Source organism: Opisthocomus hoazin, chromosome 4 (genome assembly GCF_030867145.1).
Source record: "Opisthocomus hoazin isolate bOpiHoa1 chromosome 4, bOpiHoa1.hap1, whole genome shotgun sequence".
Lineage (NCBI taxonomy): Eukaryota > Metazoa > Chordata > Aves > Opisthocomiformes > Opisthocomidae > Opisthocomus > Opisthocomus hoazin.
This window is the reverse complement of record NC_134417.1, coordinates 4,885,309-4,912,841: the sequence shown is the minus strand read 5'-3', so window position 1 is coordinate 4,912,841 and position 27,533 is coordinate 4,885,309. Positions and strand designations below refer to the sequence as shown.

General features: G+C 44.3%; 1 protein-coding gene across 4 annotated transcripts in view; it reads right to left on the bottom strand.

Moving 5' to 3' along the window:
- MAP3K13 (mitogen-activated protein kinase kinase kinase 13) overlaps positions 1-27,533 on the bottom strand; it is a 79,798-nt gene that overhangs the window by 11,452 nt on the left and 40,813 nt on the right. For all 4 annotated transcript variants that reach the window (XM_075417687.1, XM_075417688.1, XM_075417689.1 and 1 more), the window contains 6 exons: positions 13,734-14,308; positions 6,529-6,712; positions 5,901-6,092; positions 4,931-5,089; positions 1,828-1,986; positions 85-193 (listed from right to left, as the gene is read on the bottom strand). In XM_075417687.1, coding sequence (XP_075273802.1) covers positions 85-193; positions 1,828-1,986; positions 4,931-5,089; positions 5,901-6,092; positions 6,529-6,712; positions 13,734-14,235 — 1,305 coding nt within the window. In that variant the 5' untranslated portion in view covers positions 14,236-14,308. The remainder of the gene's footprint in view (positions 1-84; positions 194-1,827; positions 1,987-4,930; positions 5,090-5,900; positions 6,093-6,528; positions 6,713-13,733; positions 14,309-27,533) is intronic.

Genomic DNA, 27,533 nt, shown 5'->3' with positions numbered 1-27,533 from the left:
TTTAGTTGCACTCAGTGCAGCCTCTGAAGTCAGATCCTTGGAGCTAACTCTCATAGTCATGGACTACAGCCATTCTCCAGTTACCTGGGATTTGAAATAGGTTTCCTGAGGAGTAGCCAGCACGTCAGCAGATGCGATATCCAGGTGCATCAGTGTCTGCCGAAAGGAGGGACGATTCCGGGGCTTGCTCTGCCTGGAGCAAAACAGACCAATACCCCAGCATGAGATGAGGTTAACAGTGCTAGCTTCTCCTACCCTTCCGAAAGGCTTTCCTCACTAGAACATATTCTCTGAATCATGTAGCTGACAGATTAGAGCAAAGGAGCTTTTCTGGTTTTTTCTTTTGCTGAATATGAGTTTTTTGTGCTAGAGTTGTTTTATATGCAGTTTTTGGCTTGTGGTGACCTATTCCAAAGAAACAAAAAGAGACGAAAACCATTTAAAATAGGAAAATGGGATTACAAAGTGAAAGAGAGGATACAAATTGAGACTGTTCCTATTTGTTTGTCAAGAAGAAACCGATCTCAGTTCACTATCCCATTGATTTCAAAATTTTATAATGGGAATACTCAATCTAGTAGAAATGATAATGTACATTGAACAAAACAGGGTGTCTATAAACACCAAGCCACATAGTTGCCACATAGTACATGCCTGAGTCTACACAGTACTGTGATCCACCGAACACCTCTGTAAGATCACATTCAAGCACAAAACCATTTGTATCTTTGAAAAAAAGAGACCAACACTCGAGGTTCAGGACTGAACCCACCAGACCTGTTGCAGACAGCTTCTTCAGCCACCTCTCCCCTACAACCCACCCACTTCCACCAGGTAGGGATCCAAGCATACGCACTCGGTGCTCGGAGCTGCACAAGCTGCCTCCTGCCTTGGGCAGCCAGGCAGAGCACGCCTAGCATGGACACCGCAGCAGCACGGCCTGCTGCAGCCCAGGGGCAGGGGGGTAAACAGCCGCTTGAAAAGACCCATGGATGCTCTGGCCTGTTTTTCCCTTTGGGCCATCAGGAGGATGGCTGGTAAAACTCATGGAGTGGGAAAATGATGGAAGACCACTTACACTCTGTGTCAAGATGCAAAGAGACAAAGCATTACTGCATTAAACACAAGACAATGAATTTCAACTCTAATCTGGCACGTGGAGGAAACTGAAAGCATCTTCCATATCTATATCTGTCAAATCGTGGTTTCGTACAGAAAGCTCGAATTTCTCTTTGTTCAGTACAAAAGCCAGTCACTTACAAGGGGGTTTCAGAATGAAAAATCATTTCCTTTCACTCTGGAGCCAGCCTCAAGAAATTTTACCCCTACTTTCCTTCCAGCTCCTTTATCTCTTAGCACAGAGCTACCTTTCACCACCTGCTTTGCTACAACAAAGCAACCACCTCTGTGAAGGTTACTGAAGATGACTTTCATGCTGCCTGCTCCTGATTCACAGCAGACAGGCAGCTCCTGGGTGAGTGTCACCATGCTTGGGCTCCTGTCAGGCTCTATCTCCCATTTCTCTCCTGCTCAACTCCTTCTCACTCACTAGCCCGTCTCAACAACGTCCACCCATCAAACCAGACAGATCTCTTCCTACCTCCTTCTAAGCTCCAAAGGTCCTTCTGGGGCCCAGGCCTGCTGTCACAAGGAAGCAGAATTCAAAATGTTAAAGCTTACTGCTCTCGTGACAAATGTGAGAGTATTTAAGAGCCCTCTGCTCTGGTCTCAACAGTCCCAACCCTGACTCTGGTTTCACTGGTTTTACTGGGGGTCTGGCAAGAGCTGGGAGCCAGCCCTAGGTCTGTGCAGGGTTCAGGCTCTTACCAGGTCTGCTTCATGAGGATTTTGAAGCCATCTGGGCACGTGGAAGGGACAGGAAGGTGCAGGCTGTTGCTGCCCACTCCCCAAATGATGGCCGAGGAGTCCACGTCCTTGTAGGGAATCTCTCCTGTAAGCAGCTCCCACAAAACTACCCCAAACGACCTGACGAAGAAACAAACCAGGAGAAAAATGTCTGTGTGAATTCAATTTAACAGAAACATCTGAAACTTGGACAAAACACACAAAAAAAAAATCACTGATTGTCAGGTATGTCTGATCTCAAATTGCAAGTAGGTGCAACAGAGTTTACAAACTAGTTTTCAATCAAGAATAGCTATTTCATACAGGAGGTAATTCTTTCTCCTCTGCCCCAGCCCTGGGCTGAACACCAAGCCATGCTGGTTTTCACCCATCCTTTCCTATTTCTCTGCAAGATTTTAAAAATCCTGAAAGCACATTAGAAGCTTTTCTGTATAGATGAATTCTTACTCCTGTTAAATAAAGAGGAAAGACAGCTTTTCTGAGGTGGCAGATGATCTGTTCTTACCAATAAGAACAGTCAAAAGTCTACATGACAGACAGAACTGATAAGAGTCTTGGAGAGAACAGAGCAAAGATTGTGTTTTGGGGTGTTTTTTTTCGCATTTAACTTTTTTTCTCTAGCCAAAAGCTCCCTCTGCTGTTACATGTACTCCTAGGTAAGAGTTTCATAGGTCTGAGACTCCTCGCTACAATTGCTGCAACACAGAAATTAAGATACAAACGCAACATGTCAGTATCAAAAGCACATGCAGTCTCATCTGCTATTTCTTTTATGCTGAAGAAAGGAAGGCAAAAATAAAGAAAACATGAAGAGAACTTGTCTGGAAAAGAACCTCTTATTACAAGAACTGAAAGAAACAGGTAAGAAAACTTTTGCTTCTCTTCCTTAGTGAAATCATCAGCAAAGGCCAAACGCTTAACTTATAACAGCAAAGAGTTATTTGTTTTATTTACAATCTTCACCCAATGAAACACCAAAGTAGTATCAAACCAGTCGACGCAGAAGTAAAGAAAATGCTGCTGAGAACCAGCACCCCTCTTACTGCACGTCAACCACCAGGCTGCGATACGAGGTGAAGTACAGCCGTCTCACTTTCAAACCCAGACAGATCACCTTACCTGCATGCCCCATCCGTCTGTGGGACACCGACCCTGCCAAGCCTGCCGGCAAGTCAAACCAGGTGAAAAGTGAGAAGTGTGCTTCTGGCTTGTACTAATATCAAGTTGCTTTTATTAAGCACAGAAGAACATCTAAGGGACAAACTGCCTGGGTCTGAACAACCATCAGTCAGGAAACAGAACTTCATGTGAAAAACGCTGCTCCCTCAAAGCCCATTGGATTCAAATTATCTGGGGGTGAAAAACAAAACCCAACTCCAAAGCATTTGAACATTTTTTTTTCTCAAATTTTTTTTTTTTCTGTTGGCTGCAGGAAAGCAGGGATCCAGGTGGTTGGACAAACCACAAGGAAACCCCATCTGGTTTCAGCTTTGTTATGATTAAAAACTGACAAAGGATTTTCAAGGCTCCTGATAAGATTATAGATTTTTTTTTTTTTAGCATGCTGTTAAAGATGAGAGAGAGCAGACATATAAGCTGCTTAGGAACTGTTCTCATTTGTTGCCAGCATTCATGAACATCGCTTTTACTCATCTTGGGGGAAGAACGGATGTCAAAGAGGAGTTTGAGCAATCACCACTGCAGCAGACTGAAGAGGAACTTGCACCAAAGAGCAACAACATCCCTAAGTCACTGAGGAAAGTAGTAAAGGAGTGCCTACAGTCCTCAGCAGAACTAGCAGCTGGTTTTTACTGGGCATGATGCTCCACACAATATTCCTGAACCTGAGCCATTCTAAAGGCCCGAAAGCTGAGGGTGGAAATCCAGCACTATTCCTCCTCATGAACCTGTGATTCAAAGAGAGGAGACAAACGGTGAGTGTATTCTCTTTCCAAAACAATCCAAGAGTCTCTCCCAGAAGAGCTGGCTATGCTACGGCCTGCTACATCCACACATGCGAAACACTGCAGGCACAAGAAGAGCTGCGTACCGCACATGACAAGACTTTCCCTTTCCCTACAGGAAATCTTGACTTCAAGCCATGACCCAACCGTGGGCTAAAACACCAGCAGCAGGCTGCTGTCTGACTCCACTCGCACTCTGCATCACTCGCAGCTTCGACCTGCAGCTTCACACTGCATAATGGAGGTGACAGCATTTGAAGCTGAAAAGCCACAAGAAGGAAAATTCATCCTGGCTGTAAAGCAGGGATAAGGCCATTTGTCCTGGCTACTGACATTTAATATGCAGAAATAAGGAGGCAGAAAGAGAGATGCAGCTCCCTTGAGGACCCTGAAACCTGCAGAGAGGCATCCCAGAGGAGCTCCAAGGCTGAGTCTTGCCTCAAGCATTTTTAATAGCACAGGGATCTGAACCTTTGCTTGTGTTGCTTTGGACACAGAGTACATTTCACCTGGGATGGAAATAGGTGTTCAAAACTCTTACAACGTATCCTGGTTTCCTCCCTCCTGGATTTGGGGTTAGATTCACTGGACTGTAATCCTGTGGCTGTACATGTAACAGCCAAGCCCAGCATGCAGAAAGCTAAAGCTGGTCAGACCCTTCAAGCTAACAGAGTAGAGGCCTCCCTACAGCTCAAGTGTGGCCCTGAAAAGGGTAGAAAGCAAGTGAAAAATACCCTGGCTGCAGAAGTTGCTGAGGGGACACTAAGCACCAGGAGTGGAAGAAAGCTCTGGCCAGAATAATGACACAGGGAAGAACTGCTGCATTTGCTCACTGAGAGACCCAGTCTGCCTAAAGCCTTATGAGGTACCTTCGGATCTCAACACACAGCTTTTTACACATGCAGGTCATTTCTCTTTCCATTACAGCCCATGATTCAGTAACAAAGTTTAGGGCACCAGGCAGGTGGAGAAAGGAATAGTCCATCACAGAGCAAATTATTCCCATGCCTAGGATGAGAAAAGAGTGCTGAATATGTAAGTGCTGGGAAACCAAGTGGCTAAACAGAAGGTGAAGATACTTAGACATTGCTACTACTCACCAGATATCCACCTTCTCAGAGACAGGCTCATTGCGTATCACCTCCGGGGCCATCCAAGCCACAGTTCCCGCAAAAGACATTTTGGTACTTTTATCACTGAGTTCTTTAGATGTACCAAAATCTGAAATTTTTACTGCATCTGTGTGTGTAACTAAAACACTGGGGAGGGGGGCAAGAAACAAAACGGAAATCAGCATTTTGCAGTCATTTTCATGTACCACAACAGCCACCTCGAGTAAATCCCTTCTAATCAACACGAACAGTTGATGAGGCCATGCTGTTCACAATTGCAGCACAAGAAAAAAGATTATGCATTTTTGACCGACGAAAGCACTCACTTTCTTTGGAGTGGTTGTGTTTTGTGTCTCAAATGCACTTCTAAATGCTACAAATCAAAAATCAATCTAGATAAAAATGCAAATAAGTCACTGAAGATTCACTATGTCTGGAGACTTTTCAAAATTTTAGTAAAACTGTACCTTAAACTGTGCTGTAAACCACTGAAAAAGTATTATTCTTAATGCACTGTCACAGTCATGTCACAGGCTAAAGAAGCGATAAACATCTAGGGAATAAGAATATAAGCGGCCAGATTGTTTCAGTCAGAAAGCAACAGAGAAGTGAGAAAGTCACATTCCAGAAAACCAGAGAAACAATAAAAAAACATATAAAGAAGGAAAAAAAAGAAAGCAGGAGGCAACAGAATATTCCACTTTCAGAAAGAACCAGACACCATCAAATCATTAGAAATATTTCCTGACTGCTATTTATCATGTAAGTTAGCGGTAAAATTTCCAGCCTTGTTAAACTGCAGGACAGGAGGGGAGTGCCAACAAGTTTCATTAGTTTCACTTTCGTTAGTTTTGAGTCAACATGGAAAAAAAATAACAGGGCTTTTGACCTAACTTTATCAAGAAAAAAAAAAAACAATAATGATGAGTGGAGGATATTTCAGTAGCTAGAGACTCACTTTGGTGACTTGAGGTCTCGATGGATGATTTTGTGAAGGTGCAGGTAATTCATCCCACTTGCGATCCCCGTGGACCAATCCACAAGCAGCCGAGGGGTGACTTTCCGCCCTGCTCGCAGGACTTCATAGAGCTGTCCATGTGCACAGTACTCCATGATGATACAGTAGCATGGGGCTTGAGTGCAAACTCCTCTGTCAAAGAAAAAACACAGCCAGTGAGGATCAGTAGTGTAGAAGTGCCAGAGCAACTCTCCAAGGTGGCAATCAAGGGGCAGGGCTCTGCTAACAGCTCTCTGTCCCGAAGGGGAAGGGGAATGTTGCGTGCATGCTTTGGACAGGAGGAACCTCATTTGTGACAGGGGTGGGTTTCCTCCAACAGCTACACCTACAGATTTGTAGGGTTCACAGCAGGTGTTTTGTGAGCCTGTGTGCAAAGCGCAGAACTGAGTGAGAATGGTGTCTATAGGTTTGTTTTCACAACAGTGTGCAACAATTTGAGAGGAGCGATGACCACCCATTTTATCCTACAGACAGCTTAGTCCCTGGAGTTTAAAAACCTGGCCAGGGTACATAAGCGAATGGCTCTTCCCTGGATGAAGTTATGTTACCAACAAGTTTCACAACCTACTTGAATGCAATGATGTTAGGATGTTTGAGTTTCCGCAAGTGCTTGATATCCGTTTCGTTCTGATCTCTCACTTTCTTGATGGCCACCTCCTCCGCCCGGAATTTGCCCAAGAAGACTGCTCCCTGCGCGCCGCTGCCCAGCCACTGCAGCTCCGAGATCTCCTCGAATGGGACCTCCCAGGTATCTAGGCACAGGCAAGCAAAGGAAACAACGTAAAAGATCAAGACCACAAAAATGTGGTAGACAGATGGCAAATCCCCCCAGTACAGGCGCAGCTGAGGCACGTGCCACAGACACTCAGCCACAGCTTCCCTTTCATCCAGCTCCTCTCCCCATCACCGTCGCCTCCAGCCTTTTCCTTCCCATCCTCCCAGATGCTTTCTCAGCAGAGCTCACCACCACTGCTACCCACTCGGGTAAGCCACTTCGACCCGGCGGGCAGCAATTTAACACACAAGGGGCACTGGATTGGAAACTTAGGGAGCAGGTCCTGTACTCCAAAAATGAACGATGACAGTATCTCTTATAAAGTACATGGCTCCTTGAAAAGCATAGGTAAGAGGAAACAATGAACATTCACATCTGACCAAAAAAAAAAAAAAAAAAAAAGGGGTTTTCCCCCCCGAAACAGGGAAAAAGTATTAAATAAAAAGGGAAGTCAAAGGTGGCAGACCACAACCACCAGGTTACCCAGCACAAAGCACAGTAACCACCACCAGTGACAGAAACAGGTCTTTCCCACACCAACGTTGTGTATGTCAGTCTCAAAAAGGCAAAAAAAAATCTTAAGAGATTCCTACTCCTAGGTACCCGCGTGCATCTGGCAGGGATGCTGCCAGAGTGGTCCAGCAGCACTGTATAAACTGTTTCAAGACAACTGTACCCATGAAAACAGAAAGCCTTGTCTGCGAGTCACCTTGAAACCACCTTAACATCCCACAAACAGCAAGATAAAAGGCACGCAATAATTTATTTACTGTAACTCAATAAATATGCAAGTTCAGAGAAGAATTTAGCAGAAAACCAACAAGTAACCCACTGATTTCTGAAATAATAGAAAGTCACGCCTGTACAGATCCCTATTTCAGATCCCTACAAAGACGCATCTTCTTGCATCCAGTGTCTGAGCCGTTGGGGTGTTCCCAGGGCTGCAACTGGGATTATGCAAAAGCATTCACTTTAGATACTGTCACCACTGAACGGAAACTTAGATACCCAAACTGCCTCTGGACTAATCCAGATTCAAATCCTTCCCTCAAATCATTCCTGTGACAGTCAGACACTAGCTGGATGTCTCCTGCTGAATGACTGCTCTCCAGGCCCAGCCAAGGAAAGCCAGCTCCCATTCAAGCCAGACCCCAGTGCTCGTTCTGCTCACTGAACTAGGAAAAAAAACATTGTTAATCTACAGCAAAAATCTCCTTCGACCTGGCAGGGCAAAGTTCAATCCTCAGCACATGCTTCTTCACAGACACAAGTCTATTTTCGTACTGATATATCTGCCTGCAACTCTACATCCTACAAAAATATTAGGACAGCGGATGCAGCTCTGAAATGCAATGCATTATAACTAAGCGACCCTAGTAACCGTGGATTCGCAGTGCATGATCCCTGTCCTCAGTTTTCAAGGATGCCATGACACTGTGAAGGTGCTATCGCCTACCAGCAAACGTGTCCTTTCACACAGAAGCAAGAAATGCCTATGCATGTAAGAACCTAACAGCAACTGAGGTACGAAACATGCTGTGACCACTATCTTGACCACAGGACGTTGAAGTAAACAATAAGTGTTCTTCTTTACCAAATAACTTGAGCAACTTTTTGTCACAATATTTGTAATTAGTATTTAATTCTTCAGATATTTAGACCTTTAAAGACAGTTCTTTAAATAAGGAAAATAAAAGAAAATAAGGAAATTTGTAAATAAATCGAGAATATCTGTATTCCTATTTAATTCACAAATGCATTGCTTCTGAAAGCAGGTGGCAAATACAGTTGATTTTTGTGTTTGTTGACGAACAGCATTTTCACGTGGGCAACACTGAAACTATTCTGTTGTACTGAAATAGCTGTTTCTTTACATGCCAGAAGACTGCCTTTCCTGTACAAGGCACGCAACATAGTCATTAACTTCCCCGAAGCACCCACAGTTTGTGAGCAGTAATGGGTAACTATACTGCTATCACCTAGGAGCCCTGATTTGTTCTTAATATTACCTGTTAACCTCTGCAATGGCAAAGGCAGAGAGACATTGTAAATGAGGCAAGCAAAAGTTCACGCGCTCCCTCCTGCAAAGCCACCTCGTGTTTATTTGCTGAGATACAGCCCTTCCTTTAGCCCACTTGCACCCTGATCATCAAGGGCAGGATTCAGGGAAGAGGTCTCAGTGCAGCAGTCATCAGTGAAACACCCTACATGTTTGGGAATTTCAAGAAGAACAAAGAGCCAAACCATATATAATGTATAGTGCAACAGTAAGACAAAAATCCCACATCCCCTTTCACTGTACAGGAACACGTCACTACATTTCAAGGCAGCCAGCAGCAGCGATGCGTTCGGCTCCCATAACATGGCAAGCACTGAAAAGCTTCCCAAAGAACGTGAAGCTGGTGGAAAAAAGCGCTGGACTACATTCAATTGAAAACCAGGGTTTGTTGGCATTAGTGGTGCAAACCTGTATTTTCTACTACAACACTGATGAAAAAATACCTCTAAATTACCCTGTGTACGTGCTTCCTACGACCACCCTCAAGGACAACAGGTTGACAAGGGTCAGTATCACAAAGTTAGTCGTACCAGTGCTGCAGCGGGGCGATGGGCAAGGCTGGAAAAGAGAGGACTCCACACACTGCCAGCTGAATACAGCTGAAGGTTGAGACCACGCACGTCACCCGGAGGGCAGGTTACAAAGCTTGAAGCAAAGAATGGTGGATTACGGCTGTCCCAGCTACAGCACATCGACACAGCAGGCACAATGAGAAACCCAGCATGGGAGAGGTGATACCAACTTCTCTGTCATCTCAACCAACAGCTTGAAACAGAAACGGACTCGCATAAACCACCTGCAAGGACTCGGGTGTGTAGGTATGATGACTAACCATAGCTAGGTCAAAGTGCCTGTCTAGAAGAGAAACACCTCAGATGATCAGCAGGGTGGCAAGGAGACACGTCTGGACACACCAATCAAGACTCAACCGCACTGCTAGCCTTGTTCCAAAAGTCCATTAACGTTGCTTGGCTATACTTCCTTTGAGATTGCCCAGACCTCGGGGCTTGCTGGCACTCCTCCCTCCTCCAGCAGAAGAGAGATGAGGGTATCTCCTACAAGGATGGAGCAGTTTTTACTCCAGACTCTTCTGGGCCTAAAGAAACCTGTGTGATACTTCCCCTAAATAAATTAAAGTGTAAAAGCAGGAATTATGCAAGAGCTTGCGTTTCTAAGGTGATTAAGAACCATTTGAGTAGAATGATGAGAATCTGTTTCCCGTGGGGAAAGAAACACAGGAGCAGCCTGAGCCATTGAGTCAATCTATTTGAAGCAAATTGTTGCTGTTTGCCAGTGCTGGCTGCTTACCAGCACTGGCATTAAGACAGGCAGCATCTCTGGTTCACAAAAAAACCCACAAACACAAGCACACTTTGTAAAGCACCTTGCTCTCCAGGTTTACACACCACCACACACCATGACAATAAATGTGTCACTTGCGAACAGGAAGGTGAAAGCAACTCCTGAAGACAGATTCGCAATCCAAAGCAAATGGCTCGGAAGGCTACTGAGTAGAAAACACAAATAAGTCTTACTATAAAGTGCTAGAATGCCAATGATCCAAATGAAATAACTGGTAGACACAAATTAAAGAACTAAGTATATCTTCTTGAAAACACTCACCAACAGCCTCTAGAAATCAGGGCAAACAACTGGCAAAACACAGTCCGGAGTCATGTTGTGGGTCAAACCCAAACTACTTCAACCTCTGATAACCGACTGGCAGCCACCGAGCAATACAAAGCAAACATTCTCTGCAGGAATGACTGCTCCCCAAGCAGGCAGAGCATTTAACAACAGCAGCTGGCACTGCTTAGCCAGCCAGCAGACCACACTGCAGCAACTTCCAGCTGACCAAAACTCTGCCCAGCACAGGCCCTCAAGGCGAGCACAGAAACGCACTCCTCCCGATCACCATCTCAGATGCTGAGAAGGAAACTCAAGGAGTAATTTCAACATGAAGATAATGTGGAATCATGTGAAAGTCGTTCTTCTCTTTTCCCTCATTCACCAAGTCATGAGCCAAGCTTTCGCAGGCAATAGGAACTCAAGTGTCAGACACTTGCAAAGGGCATGAAACCTATTTATATTTTACTACTTGCAACCACACCACCACCACCATGTCCTAGAGTTTGGGCCTGTAGGAGATTCAAAGCGGGCAAGCAGGGATGCTGGTGAGCAGCGAGAAGTACTAGGAGGCATCTGCAAGGCAACATGAATTCCCCTGCGGCTGTGGGACTCCTGTCCCAGTTGTTGATTCAGCCCATCACAAAGGATTGATCCTGGATCAGGCTTAAAGTAGTTGTTTCATGAAGGGGAGAGGGCAGGGAATCACCTGCACAGATCTATGGCACCAGCCCAAAGCTGTAAATAAGCTCCCAGGGGAACGAAAGGCCACTGCAAGCCTTGTTTTACTCCTGGAAAGGCCAGACACATTTCCTCAGCCTTTCTTCTCCAAATGCATAACACAAACACAAACCTTGCATCCTCTGCGCTTTTGCTAAAAGACAGCAAAAATAAAAGCAATCACATACATCAGTTACTAAACTGCTGGCTTGTATGTAGCTGATGAAATGCACACAGAGAAGATTTTCTGGTGGCAAGAAGCAAGAGTGATATCATCTGGAAAACAGAACATGAATATTCTGACAAAATCCTCAGGTTTTAGCACAGAAGCAGTTTAAAAAGGTTTATGCTTGGATAACAGGAACGTACTACTACCATCAGAGATCTGTCCAACTGATCAGATTCAGAGAAAAAAAAGTATTTAAAAAAAGAAAATCTTCTTTTCACTCCATTTATGACAATGAAGACACTGAAGATGCAGCTAAACCACACATGCCACATATAGCAGATCCCAATTAATCTTCAGCCTTACCACATCTCTAGCCATTTCAAAATTGCCCTTTTAGGAAGGGCCTAATGCCAACGGCAAACTGCAAAGCGTCCATGAATCTATGGCTCTGAACGTGCTGCTGACACTGAGAACAGCAAGATGCTTCTGTGCCTACGAAGAGGAGCTCTGTGTGCCCGTTCCAAACACAGCAACGCTCTCAGCTGCTCACTTTCATTAGTTAGCGCTTCCATCTTTTTTATTAGTGACTTTCATACAAAAGAAAGTGTCCCCTGTGGGTCACCAAAGCACACATTAAACTGTGGTCTCCAACACATCTGCTGTCCCAATTATATGCGGAATGCGATCCCTTGGCCTCGCAGGTAGCTTTCCGGAAGGCACCCACCTGAGCTTGCAGGCACAGGCAGGCACGTGCCAGCTCAGCAGCTCTCGGCCATGAGAAGTCTGACCTGGCGAGACAGCGCGCGCACGGGATGCTCACACAACTGCTGGAAGCCGCTGACGTAACTCTGCACCCGTGTCCTCTCCTTGGAAAGTTTCACCTTCGCTTAAGAACACCGAGCATCCAAACCAAAGCAGCATCACACCGACATACGGACGCCACGCCTCCTTCGAACGCTACCCGACTGCTCTGAAGCTCGTTTTCCTTCACAAGGGGGGCTCCCCTGCCAGACACAGTCTCTTCCAAAACTCTACACATCTGACTCCATGTACTGTGCAACCACCCCAGTAGTGTTAATTCCCCCAGGAATTTTCAGTCACCTGTTTTATTTACAGACTCAGCCGTGTGTGACATGCCGAGTTTACAACACACAGACAAAACTTAGAACCAACCTTGCCAAGGGATTTCAAAAACAAATAAACTCTCGCTGAGCACACAGGTCTGACAGACAAGAGGCTGCTGCTTCGGTGGCACCTGCCTTTCTGCAGTGCAGAGGGGGACCTCCTTGCTCAGAGTCACCAACTGGAAATGACTGAGTCTAGGAAGGAGGAGTAAGTTTATTTCAAGGTAGATTCACCCAACATGTTATTTAACAGCTCTGTTCCCTCATATTAGGAACTGTTCCCCAGCATCACTCTGGGGTTTAGATATGAACCACTCAGATGGGTTTTCTGACCATGTATCTTATAATCTGTCTATGCCAGAAAACCATTTGATTAATAGTGAGTCATGATCACTGCAATACAGCACACTTCTACCCCACAATATAGCACGGTGGCCAGGCTGCTCCCATCTTCGATAAGACTCAACCATTCCAGCTCCTTAATTCTAATGACAGCTTGTTCTTTTCCCATCTGCCGCTTCCCTCCCCCTGTGCTAGGGGAGAAATCAGACACCAAAGGCAGAGCATGCTCTGCTCTTTAGTTTTCAGTAATCCTGAAAGATACATGTGTGCGATCGACAAACATTAGTTATCCCCAAACTACATATTTCTAATATATATTCACACACACTTTTATGTTTATACATTTACACTTAAACATTTATAACATATAAAAGAAAAAGGTATCCACATTAAAGGACACATTTCTGGAATGGTAAGTACTGAATGATAATTTAAAGAGTAAAACTACTCCTGAACAAAAAGACATAAAAGTTCTTGTAAGATGCCCACAGAGAAGCAATATTTCTGCTGTTTGTGAAGGCTGTCTCCAGCTGTCCACCATACACATACAGGAGTAGAAATACCTATGTCAATATTTTGCATCTGGCATGATGAAAATACCTATACCTGTGTTTTTCATTTGGCGTGAAAAAACTGCAGAAATGAAGTTGTTGGTACAATTCCTGTGTTCAGCACAATTCTTCTGATCCTCACTCACACAGATACTCGGTTTGGATTCGGACCTTGTCACAACAGTCCAAGGCATGGGTCAGAACAGGCAATTGTTTTTGACTCCATCACGAGCTGCCTTTGCTACACGTGATAGCTGTTGTAGCGCAAGATTTCTCTTTGCAAAATCATATATTATGGTTTTACGAGACAAAAACGGTCACACAGAAAGCTGGGAAAAAGCCCTGGATTGCTTTCCTCATCTTCACACATTCCCCCAGAAGCAACAGAGGTTTACTCCCCTACTTACCTTGCTGTTGCAGCTTGTAGTCTGTGGAATATGCCTTGCCTATGATGTTCCACACAGGCCTCAGACATCCGAAAAGTCCCTCAAGAAACCCACCGCTCCCACTGCCTGATCTGTTGAACTGGACTTTAACATCATCCGCTCCACTGTTGCTCTCTCCATCCATAGTGTTCCTGTTACCCTGAGGAATGGCTGTTTCAGACTCATCCTGCTCTCGCAGCTGCAGCACGCTGTTCTCAAATTGGTCCCTAGAGTCCTCGCTGATGCTGGTCAGCACTGCTGCAGTGACCGGGCTGCTCATGTTATCGATGAGGTCTGCCGGCAGCAAGCCCTTCTCACGTACATCCTCTATGAGCTCAGGGGACGGGTGGTTTCCAGTAGGTGCATGTTCATCATGTAACCTGCTGAAGTCTTTATCTTCACAGAAGGCTTTGCCGATCGAGTTTGGGGAGGAAGACAAGCTCAGGCGCTCCTGAGTACTGGCCATGATGCTGTGAGTGTGCATCAAGGAGACGGTCTGAGTTGGTACTTAGAGAATTAGCACAGCGCAATTCAAATGTGACACATGGACCCAGTACCTGAAACAAGAGCAAAAAAGAACAACTTTCAAATTTTTATTTAAGTATTTTCACTACGTGCACTTTCACAGAGGCGAGCTGATAATTAACTAGACATTCCAGACAACTGCTCATACTTAGTAAATAATTACTGCCCTAAAAAGAAGCAAATGAATTATTCCAACAGAAACTCCACTCACACAGTACTCTCAGTTAAGGTACTGCAGGAATTGCCGGGTAAACAAACACCACAAGTCTTAAACAAAAGGCTAAAGGTCAAAACACTGAAAGACTCTCTGCAGCAAAGAGCTGTTTCTTCACGGTTACTATAGCACTTATCAGACCAAAGCTGACTCCCAGGTGTTTCCCAGCTCAGGTAAGGTTTGAGTCCAGTCACTGTTTCTGGGTCTGGCACAGCCCCAAGCTCAGGATTCCACTGCAAACCCTTGAGACAAGGCATCAGAGAAACAAAGCACAGTGATACAGGTATCCTGAGCCCACCAAGGGATGGTTTGTAGCTGCTCCCTCAGAGCCCCACCTAGCTACAACCATCCTGGTCCTTCAGTTTAATCCTTTCGAGTTCAATGCAGCAAGGTATGTTACACTCTCTAACCATGAGCCTGTCACCCTAATAAGCAACTCAGATTTACAGAGCTTCACAGGAACAGCACAGCCTCCTCTCTGATCCCACTCCTTCCACAAGCCTGAGGAGCATCTCATCCCACCACTCTGCTTTCCCCTTGCATCAAGTTCCTGGTAGGCTGCATATAAATCCAGAGCTGGTGTCCCTTTTTAAAAGCCCCCCATCTCTCTTCTCTTGCTATGTGCTCTGCTGGAAGACTGGAAAAACGTAAGTGAACCTAGTGCCACCTTTCTACAGAGCTGGGCCAACAGCCGGGGGTCACGCTGCAATAGCTGCCCATGGCCAAAGCACCTTCCTGGGGCAGAGCCACTCGTGAGTGTCTAACTCCATGCCAGAAGTAATGCCGTGCATTCAGCCTGTAACAAGGAACGAAGTCCCATGTTAAATTCCATATGGAGTTGAGAGGCGGAAAAAAATGTCACTAACAGAAACTATTTTGTTAAAAAGTAAGATCAGTTACACCGGGTGCAAAGTCCCAGGCTCTGCAAACAGCCACTGAAAGGGAGCAAGAGGTGGCCAGGTAGCACGCAGCCAATCGCAAGGGAACAGCTCAGTCCCATAACTTCTCCAGATGAGGCCATTACGGAGATGAAAGATAAGACCTTCAGCCTGGCATATGAAAAGCTCATGCTCTGGACTTCAGCCCCTCTCCAACAGCAGAGGCAGCAGACAGGAACAGCCAGGAGCCTGTTTTACCTTCCCGTATTTCTGCCTGATGACATGGGGTATGCATAAAAGCTTTATTAGAACAACGTCATTTCGGTTGCAAACTTCGGTCTTTGAAAGAAAGCAAAGTAGCAAGTGAGGCAAAAATGGCAGCACAGTCCCCACTGGTAAAGGAGCTGCATCAGACTTGTACTGGCAGCTTGGATCTGGTTATCTCTGACCTAGCTGTGACCAGCGTTACACCGACTGATTCCCCAGCATGCGAAGCTGTAGGGTGACTGCAGCAGTACGGTTACTACTACTACTACTACTAGTTGTCATACGATCACAGATTTTGTTGTCAATATAAAGAAGAAAAGGGAACATCTTCAGACCTGACCAGAATATCAGTAAAATACCAAAACAAGTCCAATTCAGTGCTCCTGGGCACTGCCCCTGCTCATTTCCAAAAATTTGAGACACAGAAGTGATTCTTTAAGCAAAAGCAAAATGTAACTGGTGTTCCCACAGAGGAATCTGCTTATCATAACACAGAATATTAGGCAATGTAAATAAAACACCAGGCAATTTCCCCTGCAAGAAAGCCTAGAGTAAGAGCCAAAACAAGAATTTGGGGTAAGAGCATGCCAAAAGTATCTCAAATTTAAACAATGGGAAGTATATTAAGGATTAAATCAGACTTGGAGGACAAAATGGTTTTGCTGGTATACAGCTTTCAAAATACACTATCTAATAAAGGTTAGGATTTTGCTTTTACCTTTCAGTGTAGTTTTCTGACTTCACAATGCAGGATCGTGTAAGACTTAAGAGAGAAAGAACAGCTTTTCCTGTACATATTTCATATCTTCCTAGTTTCTAAATGGATTATGACCATCGTATGTGACTCCTTCTCCCCCCATGTATTGCTTGGAAAGTTAAGCCTCTCTCCCATCCTGCTGCTGAAGGACCACAACGTATGTACATGATGCTGCTACCACCTACTAGACCGTCCTTGACCCTCATTTCGCTTCTACTCTGATATTATTTGGCCTATGGACACCTGCGGCCTCCCACCGAGATCGGGGCTCAACCCAGCAGCCAGCGCAAGTGCACGCAGGGAATGCCTTTTTTTGATCTCAATAAAAAGACAAAGACGAGGCAAGTCACTTGCATTTTCTGTGCTGTAGAGCGGGCTGATCACAGGATGACCAGCACACTGGCTGGAAAGGACCTCTGGAAGTTCTGGGGTTCAGGCTCCCTCCTGCATGCAGCAGGGCTATCACAGCACAGCTCAGCCACGGCTACCACCAGCCAGCCTAGCACAAACCCCCGGACACAGGGACATCAGGACTGTCCTACCAGATCAAACTGCCTTCTCCAAGACTTCGCTGTTTCAAATCAAAAACAAGCCTTTAAGCACAGTGCCCCACCATCTTACATGCCACCATATCTGCTTCATAGGGAAAGGAGGCAGGCAGAAGTTACAAAATTATTTTCAAACGGGCATGATACAGCCTTATTTAGGTACTTACATAAGCAGCCTGATTTTTCCGAGGTGTAGTGAACTCATTGTTTTGAGAGCATGAGATGGCAGCATTTCTTTTAAAACAACTCTGTATCAAGCCAACTTCAAGTTAAGTGGTCCAGATACATTGGGGGGGGGGGAGTAGAAAGCAGTTTCTGCCCACAATGCATCAATGCCGACTTGTTGAGGAAATGAATTTTTTAAATTATCTTATATTACAGTAAATTCTGCAATGTGCAACCTCTTCCCTTAGCAAAATTTAATTTAACACAGACAAATTAGGTTGTCTTCGACCTCACCATCTCTTCAAACAGGAGATGAAGAGTGTTTTTCAATCTTTATTGTCAGGCCTCCCCTGCTCTTTAGGTCAGAGTACCAAAGATATAGCTGAGATTGTTCATGCTGAACCCTTCCCAATAAAAAAAAAAAAATCTTAGCTACATTCAATATAAGGAAAGGCATTTTCTTGGAAGTTTAAAGTATCATTATACATAGACTGCTTGCTGTTTGGGATGTTTATGATCTGTATTTGCCTCCCTAGCTTTACAGTGAAGAGCATAGTCAAGCGGCGTTCTGCTGCTGTCTTAGCGATGCTTCTGCTGTTGCAGTCTTCAAGTCAAAAGCTGAAAGCTCTGTGCGTGTAGGAGGATTGTGTGCATATTTAAGATACTCAGATTTCATAAAGCGTTCTGCAAAAGCAGACTTCAAGGCAGACCCTCCGATTTGAAAGATTTTGATGAGTTCATGCACTCCGTCGCTAACATTTATTTTATGTCTATAAGGAAATTTGAGCCTCAGTGTAATGTTGCACGATCACAACTTCTTGCAAATGATTTCATTTCCAGGTAAAGCATTTTTCCAGGCAAAATCCCACCGTGCCCAGACAAAAGGAGCACAAAGCGTAGCTCTTCCAGTCAGAGTGAGACTGCACCTCAGCGTGTCAGACGGCCCGAACTGCAGTTTAAATCTATTGGAAAAGGGACAGTTTACCCAAAGCAGCACCAGAGCAGGCGAACCAGTTATCACAAGGCATGCTCTCACATTGCCCGATGCTGTGTCTGCTCCTGGAAATCCATCTAGGAAGTGTTCACACACACACAGAGCAACCAAAGCACGCGGCTGCCTACATAAGCTCGATTTCTACGAGAGTGTCAAAGCAATGGTCAGGTTTGAAGGCATGGCAGAGTTAAACACACGCCTTGCACAAACAATAATGGAAGTTTCTCCTTTAAAGAGAAGAAAGAGAGTGCTAAAAATAGAGTAGCAAATCACAATTCCAGACACAGCACATGAACAAAATGTTGGTATACTGTAAAGGTTACATAAGTACAAAGCAGTCAGCACTCACTTTCCTAACACAAATGTCTAGCAATATTAACTTACTTTCCTTGAAGCACTCTTTCCTGTATTACCCAGCCAAGCACATTCTACGCTTGCACTTCCAATATACAAAGGAAATAAAAGCAACTGTCTGATCCATGTTTAAGGGCTGAAGAAAGAGCAGCTGGCAGAAACTAGCCAGCTGATACAAGGCAAATTTCAAGAACAGAAGAGATTCCTGTCCATATCACTGCTTTCATTCAAGCCCTGGAGTTCCCTTGCTTTTTCCCCTGTCCGCAGAGTGATCTCCTTCTGGCTACATTAGATACAGCAAGGTAACGACACCTTTCTGCACTGATCACATGACTGCAATGTATGTACATATCATCTCCAGACTAGCGCAATACTCCTGGCTTGGGACAATACTTTAAAATGTTGTAACAAAAACGCAAAAAGCATGCTGACAGTTATCTCACCACACGTATCTTGCAGCTGAGTTCTCCTGCCCCTTGTGATTACCTCTCAATTCCTACGTGGAATTTTGACAACAGGTTGATACACAGTCCTCTCCCATCTTTTGACCTTCCACACTGTACAACTTCAGCATGGGTAAGAACTGACTGTTGCCGAGTCAGCCAGTACCAGAGCTTTGGCTCTCACCTCTGACCTTTGGGTTTTGAAATCACACAATTTTATTTCACAGGATTCCAACAAACTTTTTCTTTTGCTGGTCTCCTGGTGAGGGAAGTGCTGTAGGAGTGGGATCAGATACTCCTCTTATGCTGCACTTTAATAATAAGTTTTACATTACTTGGAATATATGCTCGTGTTTTGCACGGCTGTTTCGAACACAAACTGTAATATCAGATTTATTAATAGAGAATGAGTTACACATCATCAAAATGCAACCTCTTTGTTTTTAGGGGTTTTGTTTGGGTTTTTTTTTTTTTGAGGTCACGTTATTCAGAGGAAGGAATTGCCAATGAACATAACCTGAAGCTTCACCCAGAATTGCTCTGCCTTCCTTTCCCTTCTGATTAAAAAAAAAAAAAAAAAGCTCTATTTTGTTAGGTTTTCAAAAAAGAAACTACACTATTAAGCTAGCTCATATTAGCTGGGTGCAGTCTAGCTCACATCACGGGCAAATCTTTAAGCTAACTATGGAGAAGCCCAAGGCCAAAGCTTGGGGTTTTTTAGGCAATCTCGTTCTCGAGACACGCTGCTCCTTCAAGGAAGGATGCTTCTTCCACATCACAACATACATCCCATCTCACACCCACATGAACGCTCAGCCACGATTCAGCCTTATTTTTACATATTACAATTACGATATTGCCAAAACATAATTAATTTCTGATAAAACTGTTGAGAATTCTTCATCTGACCCACTCAAGATTTTCTGACTGTCACTGCAACAGCCCTGAACACATTTACCACAGAATCACAGAACAGTACAGGTTGGAAGAGCCCTCTGGTGATCATCTAGTCCAACCCCCCTGCCAAAGCAGGGGGCACAGGACCGCGTCCAAACAGGGTTTGAATATCTCCAGAGAAGGAGACTCCACAACCTCCCTGGGCAGCCTGGGCCAGGGCTCCGTCACCCTCAGAGGGAAGAAGTTCTTCCTCACGTTCAGCTGGAACTTCCTCTGCTTCAGTTTGTGCCCGTTGCCCCTTGTCCTGTCGCTGGGCACCACTGAAAAGAGTCTGGCCCCGTCCTCTCAACACCCACCCTTAAGATAATTGTAAGCATTTATAACATCCCCTCTCAGCCTTCTCTTCTCCAGGCTGAACAAGCCCAGCTCCCTCAGCCTCTCCTCGTAGGAGAGATGCTCCAGTCCCCTCATCATCCTCATAGCCCTCTGCTGGACTCTCTCCAGTAGCTCCTCATCTTTCTTGTTCTGAGGAGCCCAGAACTGGATGTGGCCTTACAAGGGCAGAGTAGAGGGGAGGAGAACCTCCCTTGACCTGCTGGCCACCCTCCTCTTCATGCACCCGAGGAGACCATTGGCCTTCTTGGCAACCAGGGCATGTTACTGGCTCATGATTAACTCACCGTCCACCAGCATTCCCAGGTCCCTCCCCTCAGTGTACCCTAACTTACTCTACAAGAAAACAGCAGATTTCTCTGTAAAACTGAAGTGTTGTAACACTGGTGTTTTTTTGTTCTTTACCCTGTTCTTTCTGATTGTCAGATAAACTTTACGCTACTTCTGTTCTTACTACAGAATACTGACTGTAATATAGACTTTTAATTCCTCTCTCCATTAAATACTTCGATGCCACCTCAACATATGACAACGACCTTCTGCAGACACCATATTGATTTCCCAAGCTCTGCAGCAGCAATTGCTCATAGTTTACAGCTATTGTGATCATTCTAAAATGTTAACAAAATATTTTAACATATCTATGGGCATTAAGCACGTGAGACCACAGACATGTAACTATGTTGCATGTTGCTATGTCCATATTATCACACCAGAAACTGAATTCAAGTGTCTGCTGAATTAAGTTAGCCTTTATTCAATATATTCAGTCTATTGTAAAACAGAGACGCATCATTTTTGGCAAGTGATTTTACAGTTGCAATATACTTTTGTCTGTCACTTTATCAGTGAAAAAGAACTCTGTCTAGCTTTCTGGCCTGAACTCTTTCTGACAACGACAAAAATAGTACGGTATACTGGCCAAGAAATATTCATAATGACTGAACTCCAGCTCTGTGCATAGAGCCAGCTGGAGGTTTGCTATGCACCTTATACATTCCAGCTAAGCCTGTTCAGGGTAGAAATAAGTGGCACCTAGACTACAGCACAAGAAGACACCATACCACACCAGAACGACAGGTTCATCTATCCCCATTGCCTGCCTCCAAAACCCAGGAAAAGGGTCTGCAGACAGCGAAACTTCCCCAGGACACTGCCACCCCACTCCCCCTGACCTGCAGCTCACTGACTTAACCCTGCGTGCTGCTGGTGGAGAATTTTTCTGTTCTACAGCCCACAACCATATTTTTCCTGTGGAAATGTATCAAACAATTTTTTTAACCAGAACACTCTGGCAACCACTATGCTGTGGCAAGGAGTTTTGTAGCTTAACTGTATGTTGCACAAGTTGCAACTATTCTTCAGCTATTCTTCACTTTGCATCTCTCATCTAATCCGACCCTTCGAACATCCAGCTGTTCACTGTTTGTGATGCCTGAACCCTATTTATCTTCTTAATGCCAGCTGTGATTTTATGAACTATCCCATCCTCCCCTCTCATGTCTTTTTTCAAGCCTAAAAATTCCCACCCTACTGTCAGGGTTTAGCCCCGGCCGGCAGCAAAGCACCCCGCAGCCCCTCTGTCACCTCTCCCCGGGCTGCAGTGGGGAGGAGAACAGGAAGAAAAAGGCAAAACTCCTCTGTCAGGGTAAGGACAGTGTAACAGAACTGCAAAGTATGCCAACGTTAACAACAATAATACTGATAAGAAGAATATACAAAAAAAGGGAAGACACAGGGCAACCCTCTCACAGCCCGATGCCCAGGACACTCTCCAGCAGCGATCACCCTCCCCGCCCCAGCCAGCTCCCCTGCTCCCAACCCAGCATGATGACACAGGGCATCAAATACCCCAGGTTTTTGGTCAGTTTGGGTCAGCTTCCCAGCTGTGTCTCCTCCTAGCATCTTGTGAAAATTAACCCTATCCCAGTCAAACCCAGGACAACTACCTATTCATTCACCCTGTGAAAGCTGCCCTGCATCTTCGATCACCTCTCTACATCTCGTCCATTTCTCCTATATCACCTTAGGAATGGGGGAGTACGACCACAGACAGAATCCCTGATGTCAGCACACCATAGAAATGTACAAAGGCATAACGACCATTTTTGTTCTTCAATTCTTTCCTAACTATTCCTCTTGTGCTACTTCATGTCTAAGCATGCTTCAAGATGCCCAGTCAACTTCTATAGGTCTCTTACAATCTTAAGATCTCATTCTTGAGCAGCAAGAGCTAGTTTAGAGCCTAATTCTGATCTACAGGGTGTTAAGATTAAGTTGTATTTAATCAACACAAAATGTGATTAACATTTTATCACCCATGTTCACGAGAGCCTTCCAGTACTCTCTGCAATTGGCTTACATTTTTATTATCCTGAACACCTTACTTCCGCGGTCTCAGAGCCTGAACGCTCTTGCTTCAGCATATCCCTAAGGGATCTAGACAAGGGAAGAACAGGTGGAAAGGGTACGAGTAGTGCAATCTCCAAAGCAGAGCTGTATGACAACTCCTTTTACAGAAAAATATTTCAATATTGCTGTTTATTTATCCCTACTCTTATTTGATACTATTTAACCAATCATTTGCCTGAGGGGCATCTTTTTATATAGTAATTTTGTAGCTGTTTAGTTTCTTTAAAAGTCTCTGCTAACTATTCTTGCAAAAGTCCCAACAGATTGTATCAACCAGATCCCCTTTTCCTCACATGCTCTTGACACCTCCAAAGATACTTAATAGATTCCCAAGTTGTTACTTCACCTTAAAAGAACTTCGTTGACTCTTGAAATTCGTGCATCTGCACTGGCTCTCAGCATAGGAATGAATTTCTACCACAAACACTAGACAAATATTTAACTAGGAACTCCTTCAACATCAAGTCACAAATTTGTGGGGGGCAGAGAAGTAGTGCTTGGTTTGGAAAAAGAAATCTAGCACCCACTCTTTTTTGGCATGAGGAACACCAAAGCAAAAGGAAAAAAAAATCACCTTTGGGAACAAGGCAGACAAAGAGCCAATCCACCCTCCCTTGTGTTCAGGGAGACCTCTTCAGCTGATTTCAATGAAAGCAAGATTGATCCCCATTTCACCTGCTAGTCAGCTCTGCAAAGCGCAGTTTGTGAAATAAGCAGCTTACATAACTGTGTATTTTCAGCTCTACATACATAAATGCTTCCTCTATCCTGTATAAGGTATTTTTGGATCTGCTAAAATGCTGCTGTGTTCTTCCAGGGCTTTGCATTCTTCTGCTCAGAAATTGCATAATCTGATGCCATAGAAAATAAGTGATGTTGCATAATGATTCTTATATTCACTGCAGGATTTTGGTACTACACATTTCTGTTGCAACACAGCCCGTGTCTGTATTTCCGAATTGAGGTCCTCGGGTTTTTAGGAAAGGATAATCCACCAGCCACCTGCCTTTGGGGGGTAGGGGTAACAAACCAAGGACCATCTTGTATCACACTGTTACAAGAATTTCACTCCACAAAAATCAGTTTAACTTTGTACGCCGATTTGCTGCTTCTGTTTACCCTCACTCTGGTTGTTCCCATGTCTTGCACTATGTGCATACATTAAACACCAGAAGTTTCATATACAACGTTCTGACATCTAACTGACCACTGATACCCTCCATCACCGGCTCATCAATACTATCGTAAAACATTCAGCTGATACAAAAGACAGACTAAATGCCAATTAGCCTTTTCTACTACTGAATTACTATTGGAATCTGTCTTGGATGAAAATTTAGAAATCACCTTAAGTTACACTCTTCTCTTTCATCTTTCCAACTGTCTTCATAGTATGAAACAACTTGTAAAATCCAGTCACAGACTTCAGGCTCTGCTCTACTCCTTTTCTCTCTTCATCCTTCCGAATTGTTCGGGTTTTTCTTACCTTCTTAAAGATCCATGTCATATTACTAAATTGCACTAACAGATGAAAGGATTTAAATTCAAATATTTTACAACTACAAAACCCAGGAAAAACTCAAAGTTAAGTTCACAAACGCCTTGCAGCTTCTTTGACATTGCCACATGAAGCCATTAACATTCCAGTATTACCAACGAACAGTATCTTGTAATTTCCCCTACTTACAGAACTGAAACATCATATTTTCCTCCAAGGAGTAGTGTAAAGATTAATTAATATCTGAAAGATCTTTGAGGATGAAGATCAATATCAAAGTGCTATTTTCAGGAATCCAGTGAATGAATCAAACTCGCACTTTAATTCATGTGAGGCATCAAACTGGTCTCAGGTAAATTCACTCACACGCTTGTTGTTATTGAATAATTCATATCTACTACAAAAATAACTGCAGAGCATACTTGACATGTAAAGGCTATACACACAAACTCCTCAGCACTAACAGCTCACATGCTTCATCCCCAGTATTAAAGTAACTAAAGAACGATCCAGGAAAGTACAAAAATTACTGGGGTACATGCAACGCTTTGGCCTCTGTCAACTTTACACTAGGTGTCGGCGTGTGTGCACCTGATGGGAAGGGGACACTTGAAATCCAGCTGGCAGATCTCTCAGATGAGAAACGACAGTAGTACTAAGTTGTATTTAGTAAGCACCATAACACTTCCACGAGCAAAGAGGATTACTCCTTGATAGAGAAGCAAGCACAATGACTTGCTCAGGAGCCTCTGCTAAGCCTGTATTACCAACACAGCGTGAGGGGCGAGAGCAACATCCGAGAGGTGTCACCCTATTCTTAGGCCACGAGAGCTTTACATGATGGTAACGCGATCAAGACAGCGCACACAGCCCACAGTCATGGACTGAAGAGCCACAGCAGACCCCAAGGAGGCCTGGCATGACACGTGCCATCTAACACCCTGCAGAGAACTTCCAAAGCAGCGCTCATCCCCTTGGGTCATCCCTGCTAGATCACTTCTGGGCTACCGGTGATAACCCTACATTTGAGGATCTCCTCAGGCACAAACGGATGGCGAGGTTAGATTTTCTCTGTTTCAGTGGAAAAGTCACAGCTGTGCAGCTGCGTTACTGGTTTTGGCATCCTCCAGAAGGTAACGGAGTAACAGGTTGGGGACAGGAAAGGACAAACATCCCAGGTATGAAGAAAATGTCCACACAGAGAGGCCTCCATTCCTCAAGCCCACTGTGCTGGAAAGGGTCCAAGCTCTCACCCACACCCTGCCAGGACTTTCTCCTTTCTTCCCTTACAGCACCACTCGCGCCGAGCTAGCGACTGCTCCAGAATAAACACCACAAACAGTTACAGGTTCACCAGAGGATTATAAAGCCCACGTGTTTTACACAGAAAAATCTATTCCTCCCCCTGGCCTACACCCAACTGTTGCTAATGCCTTTGAACCCCCTCCAACAACCGACTTCGGTTGAGGCTGTAAACAGGGGAAGAGGACAGAGGTCAAAATGCATGTTGAGTATTTATAGGGGTGGGAGTAAGTACACACAGTGTTTCTGGTCCCGGCCCACCTCCATCTTTCTGCCGCAGCTGCCAACTTGCTATTCTGTCCAAAGTAGTATGTGTTTTAGGTGAAATATTTACTCCCTCTTCCCCAAGAAGCAAGAGTGATTTGCTGTAACATCACAGTAGCCCACAAAAGACTAAAGCCCAGGCACGGGATATATTTGCCAATGAGGGATTTAAAAAAAGAAAATAAAAAAGGTCCCAGAAGCTGACCAGGGCTTGCAGAAGCGCCAAACCCCTAACAGCTTCAGCCTCTTCTGCAGACGCAGAGGTAATATTTGCCTCAGTTGACTCATTTTGATTCAGTTATGCTGAGAAACTTGCTGGAAGTTGTAAAAGCAGTAAGACTGCTGCTGTCTCTCTCCAAACACAGGATCTCAGGTGAGAGCTTGGCTAAAATGATTTATGCACAGCAAGGTTCAGGCGCCTTCCCCTGCCCACCCCGGCCTCAGGGATCAGGGCTGAGGAGGAACCTTCACTGATTTTCAATCTGCTTATATGACTAATGTCAGACGACTTTTACGTATGAAAGCTTTATTTAAAGATTTTGCCATTTTGAGAAGTCCTACTATCTGAAGTCTGCTCCACTGCAGAAAGCCTGGAACAGGTACCAGATATGAACAACTCCAGTCTAATCAGTCACCATCTCATATTTGCTGTAAAAAAGTCATAAGAAAACATGAAATACTATAAAACCTTTCTTATCCTGCCTCTGCTTAGAGCAGAACCGTACTTTAATAGCTACTAATTGTGAAACTGCTTACCTATGAAGAGATTTTCAAATAAATCATTGCTTAATTTTCTGATCCACTGGAGATAAGCCACTTACCAGCTCTTCACGATAGGTGACAAAAGAGGAAGGTTAGAAATGCAACCAGAAAAAAATCCAACCATCCACACATTTTTAAACACAAGTTCACGTATAGCTGAGAAGCGGTAAGAGTGCCGCCTACCATATAGTCTGTGCTAGAAGTTATTTGCTAATTCCAGTCACAGGGGTCAAAATGAATGCCAGCTATAAATTTAACCATCAGGCAGCAGGGGACAAAGACAAATCTGAATGACATGACCATTAGAATCAAAGAATCAGACTGGAGGCCCAAAACACAGGAAATAAAACCAGTGTTAAAGCAAAAACAACAACGAAAAAAAAAAACCCACAACATCAAAATCTTGATTTATTTTTCACAGCTGAAGTCTGTTACAGAAACAGGTTCAAAGGGTTGTCTCTCTCTAGAAACAAAAACCTGCATACATTTGGGGACACGATAAAAAGGATAGTAACAAAAACTTTCAAACCAATGACAACTTTAACCTCCGCATTCTAGGATATCCCAAGATGTCTGTCACTGCACGCACAGCAGTTCCTGTGTAAAGTGCCCACATTTGCGAGTCAGACCAGCTGAATCTCTCTCTAATTTCACTCATCCATTTGTTTTTTATTTCAAATATTTTTGTATTTTCTCCCTCAAAACTATCAATCAAAAGACATTCCTTCAGTTTCTTGTATTGAACAGACTGTCCAGTGATAAAATCAGTATATCCAAACACATGGACCTGATGTCATCTTTCTCCAGATCAACTTAAAATACCCAATTTTTCATTTACATGAGAGAGACATGTGGCTTTTATCATATCATGTGATACAATTAAGCTATTGCAGTATCTAAACCACCTCCCCAAAACAAAAATAAAAAGCAGCTCCACTCATTTCATTGGGAGCAAACATGACATCATGCCCCATTCAGGTAAGCAAGAATATGACAATATTGCCCCAGTGAACAGTATCATTAACTGCAATGGTACTCCCAGCTTCCTCATCTATTATGAAAATGAGGGGTAAAAATCATGTGTTCAGCACAACAGAGACAGCTCAAAC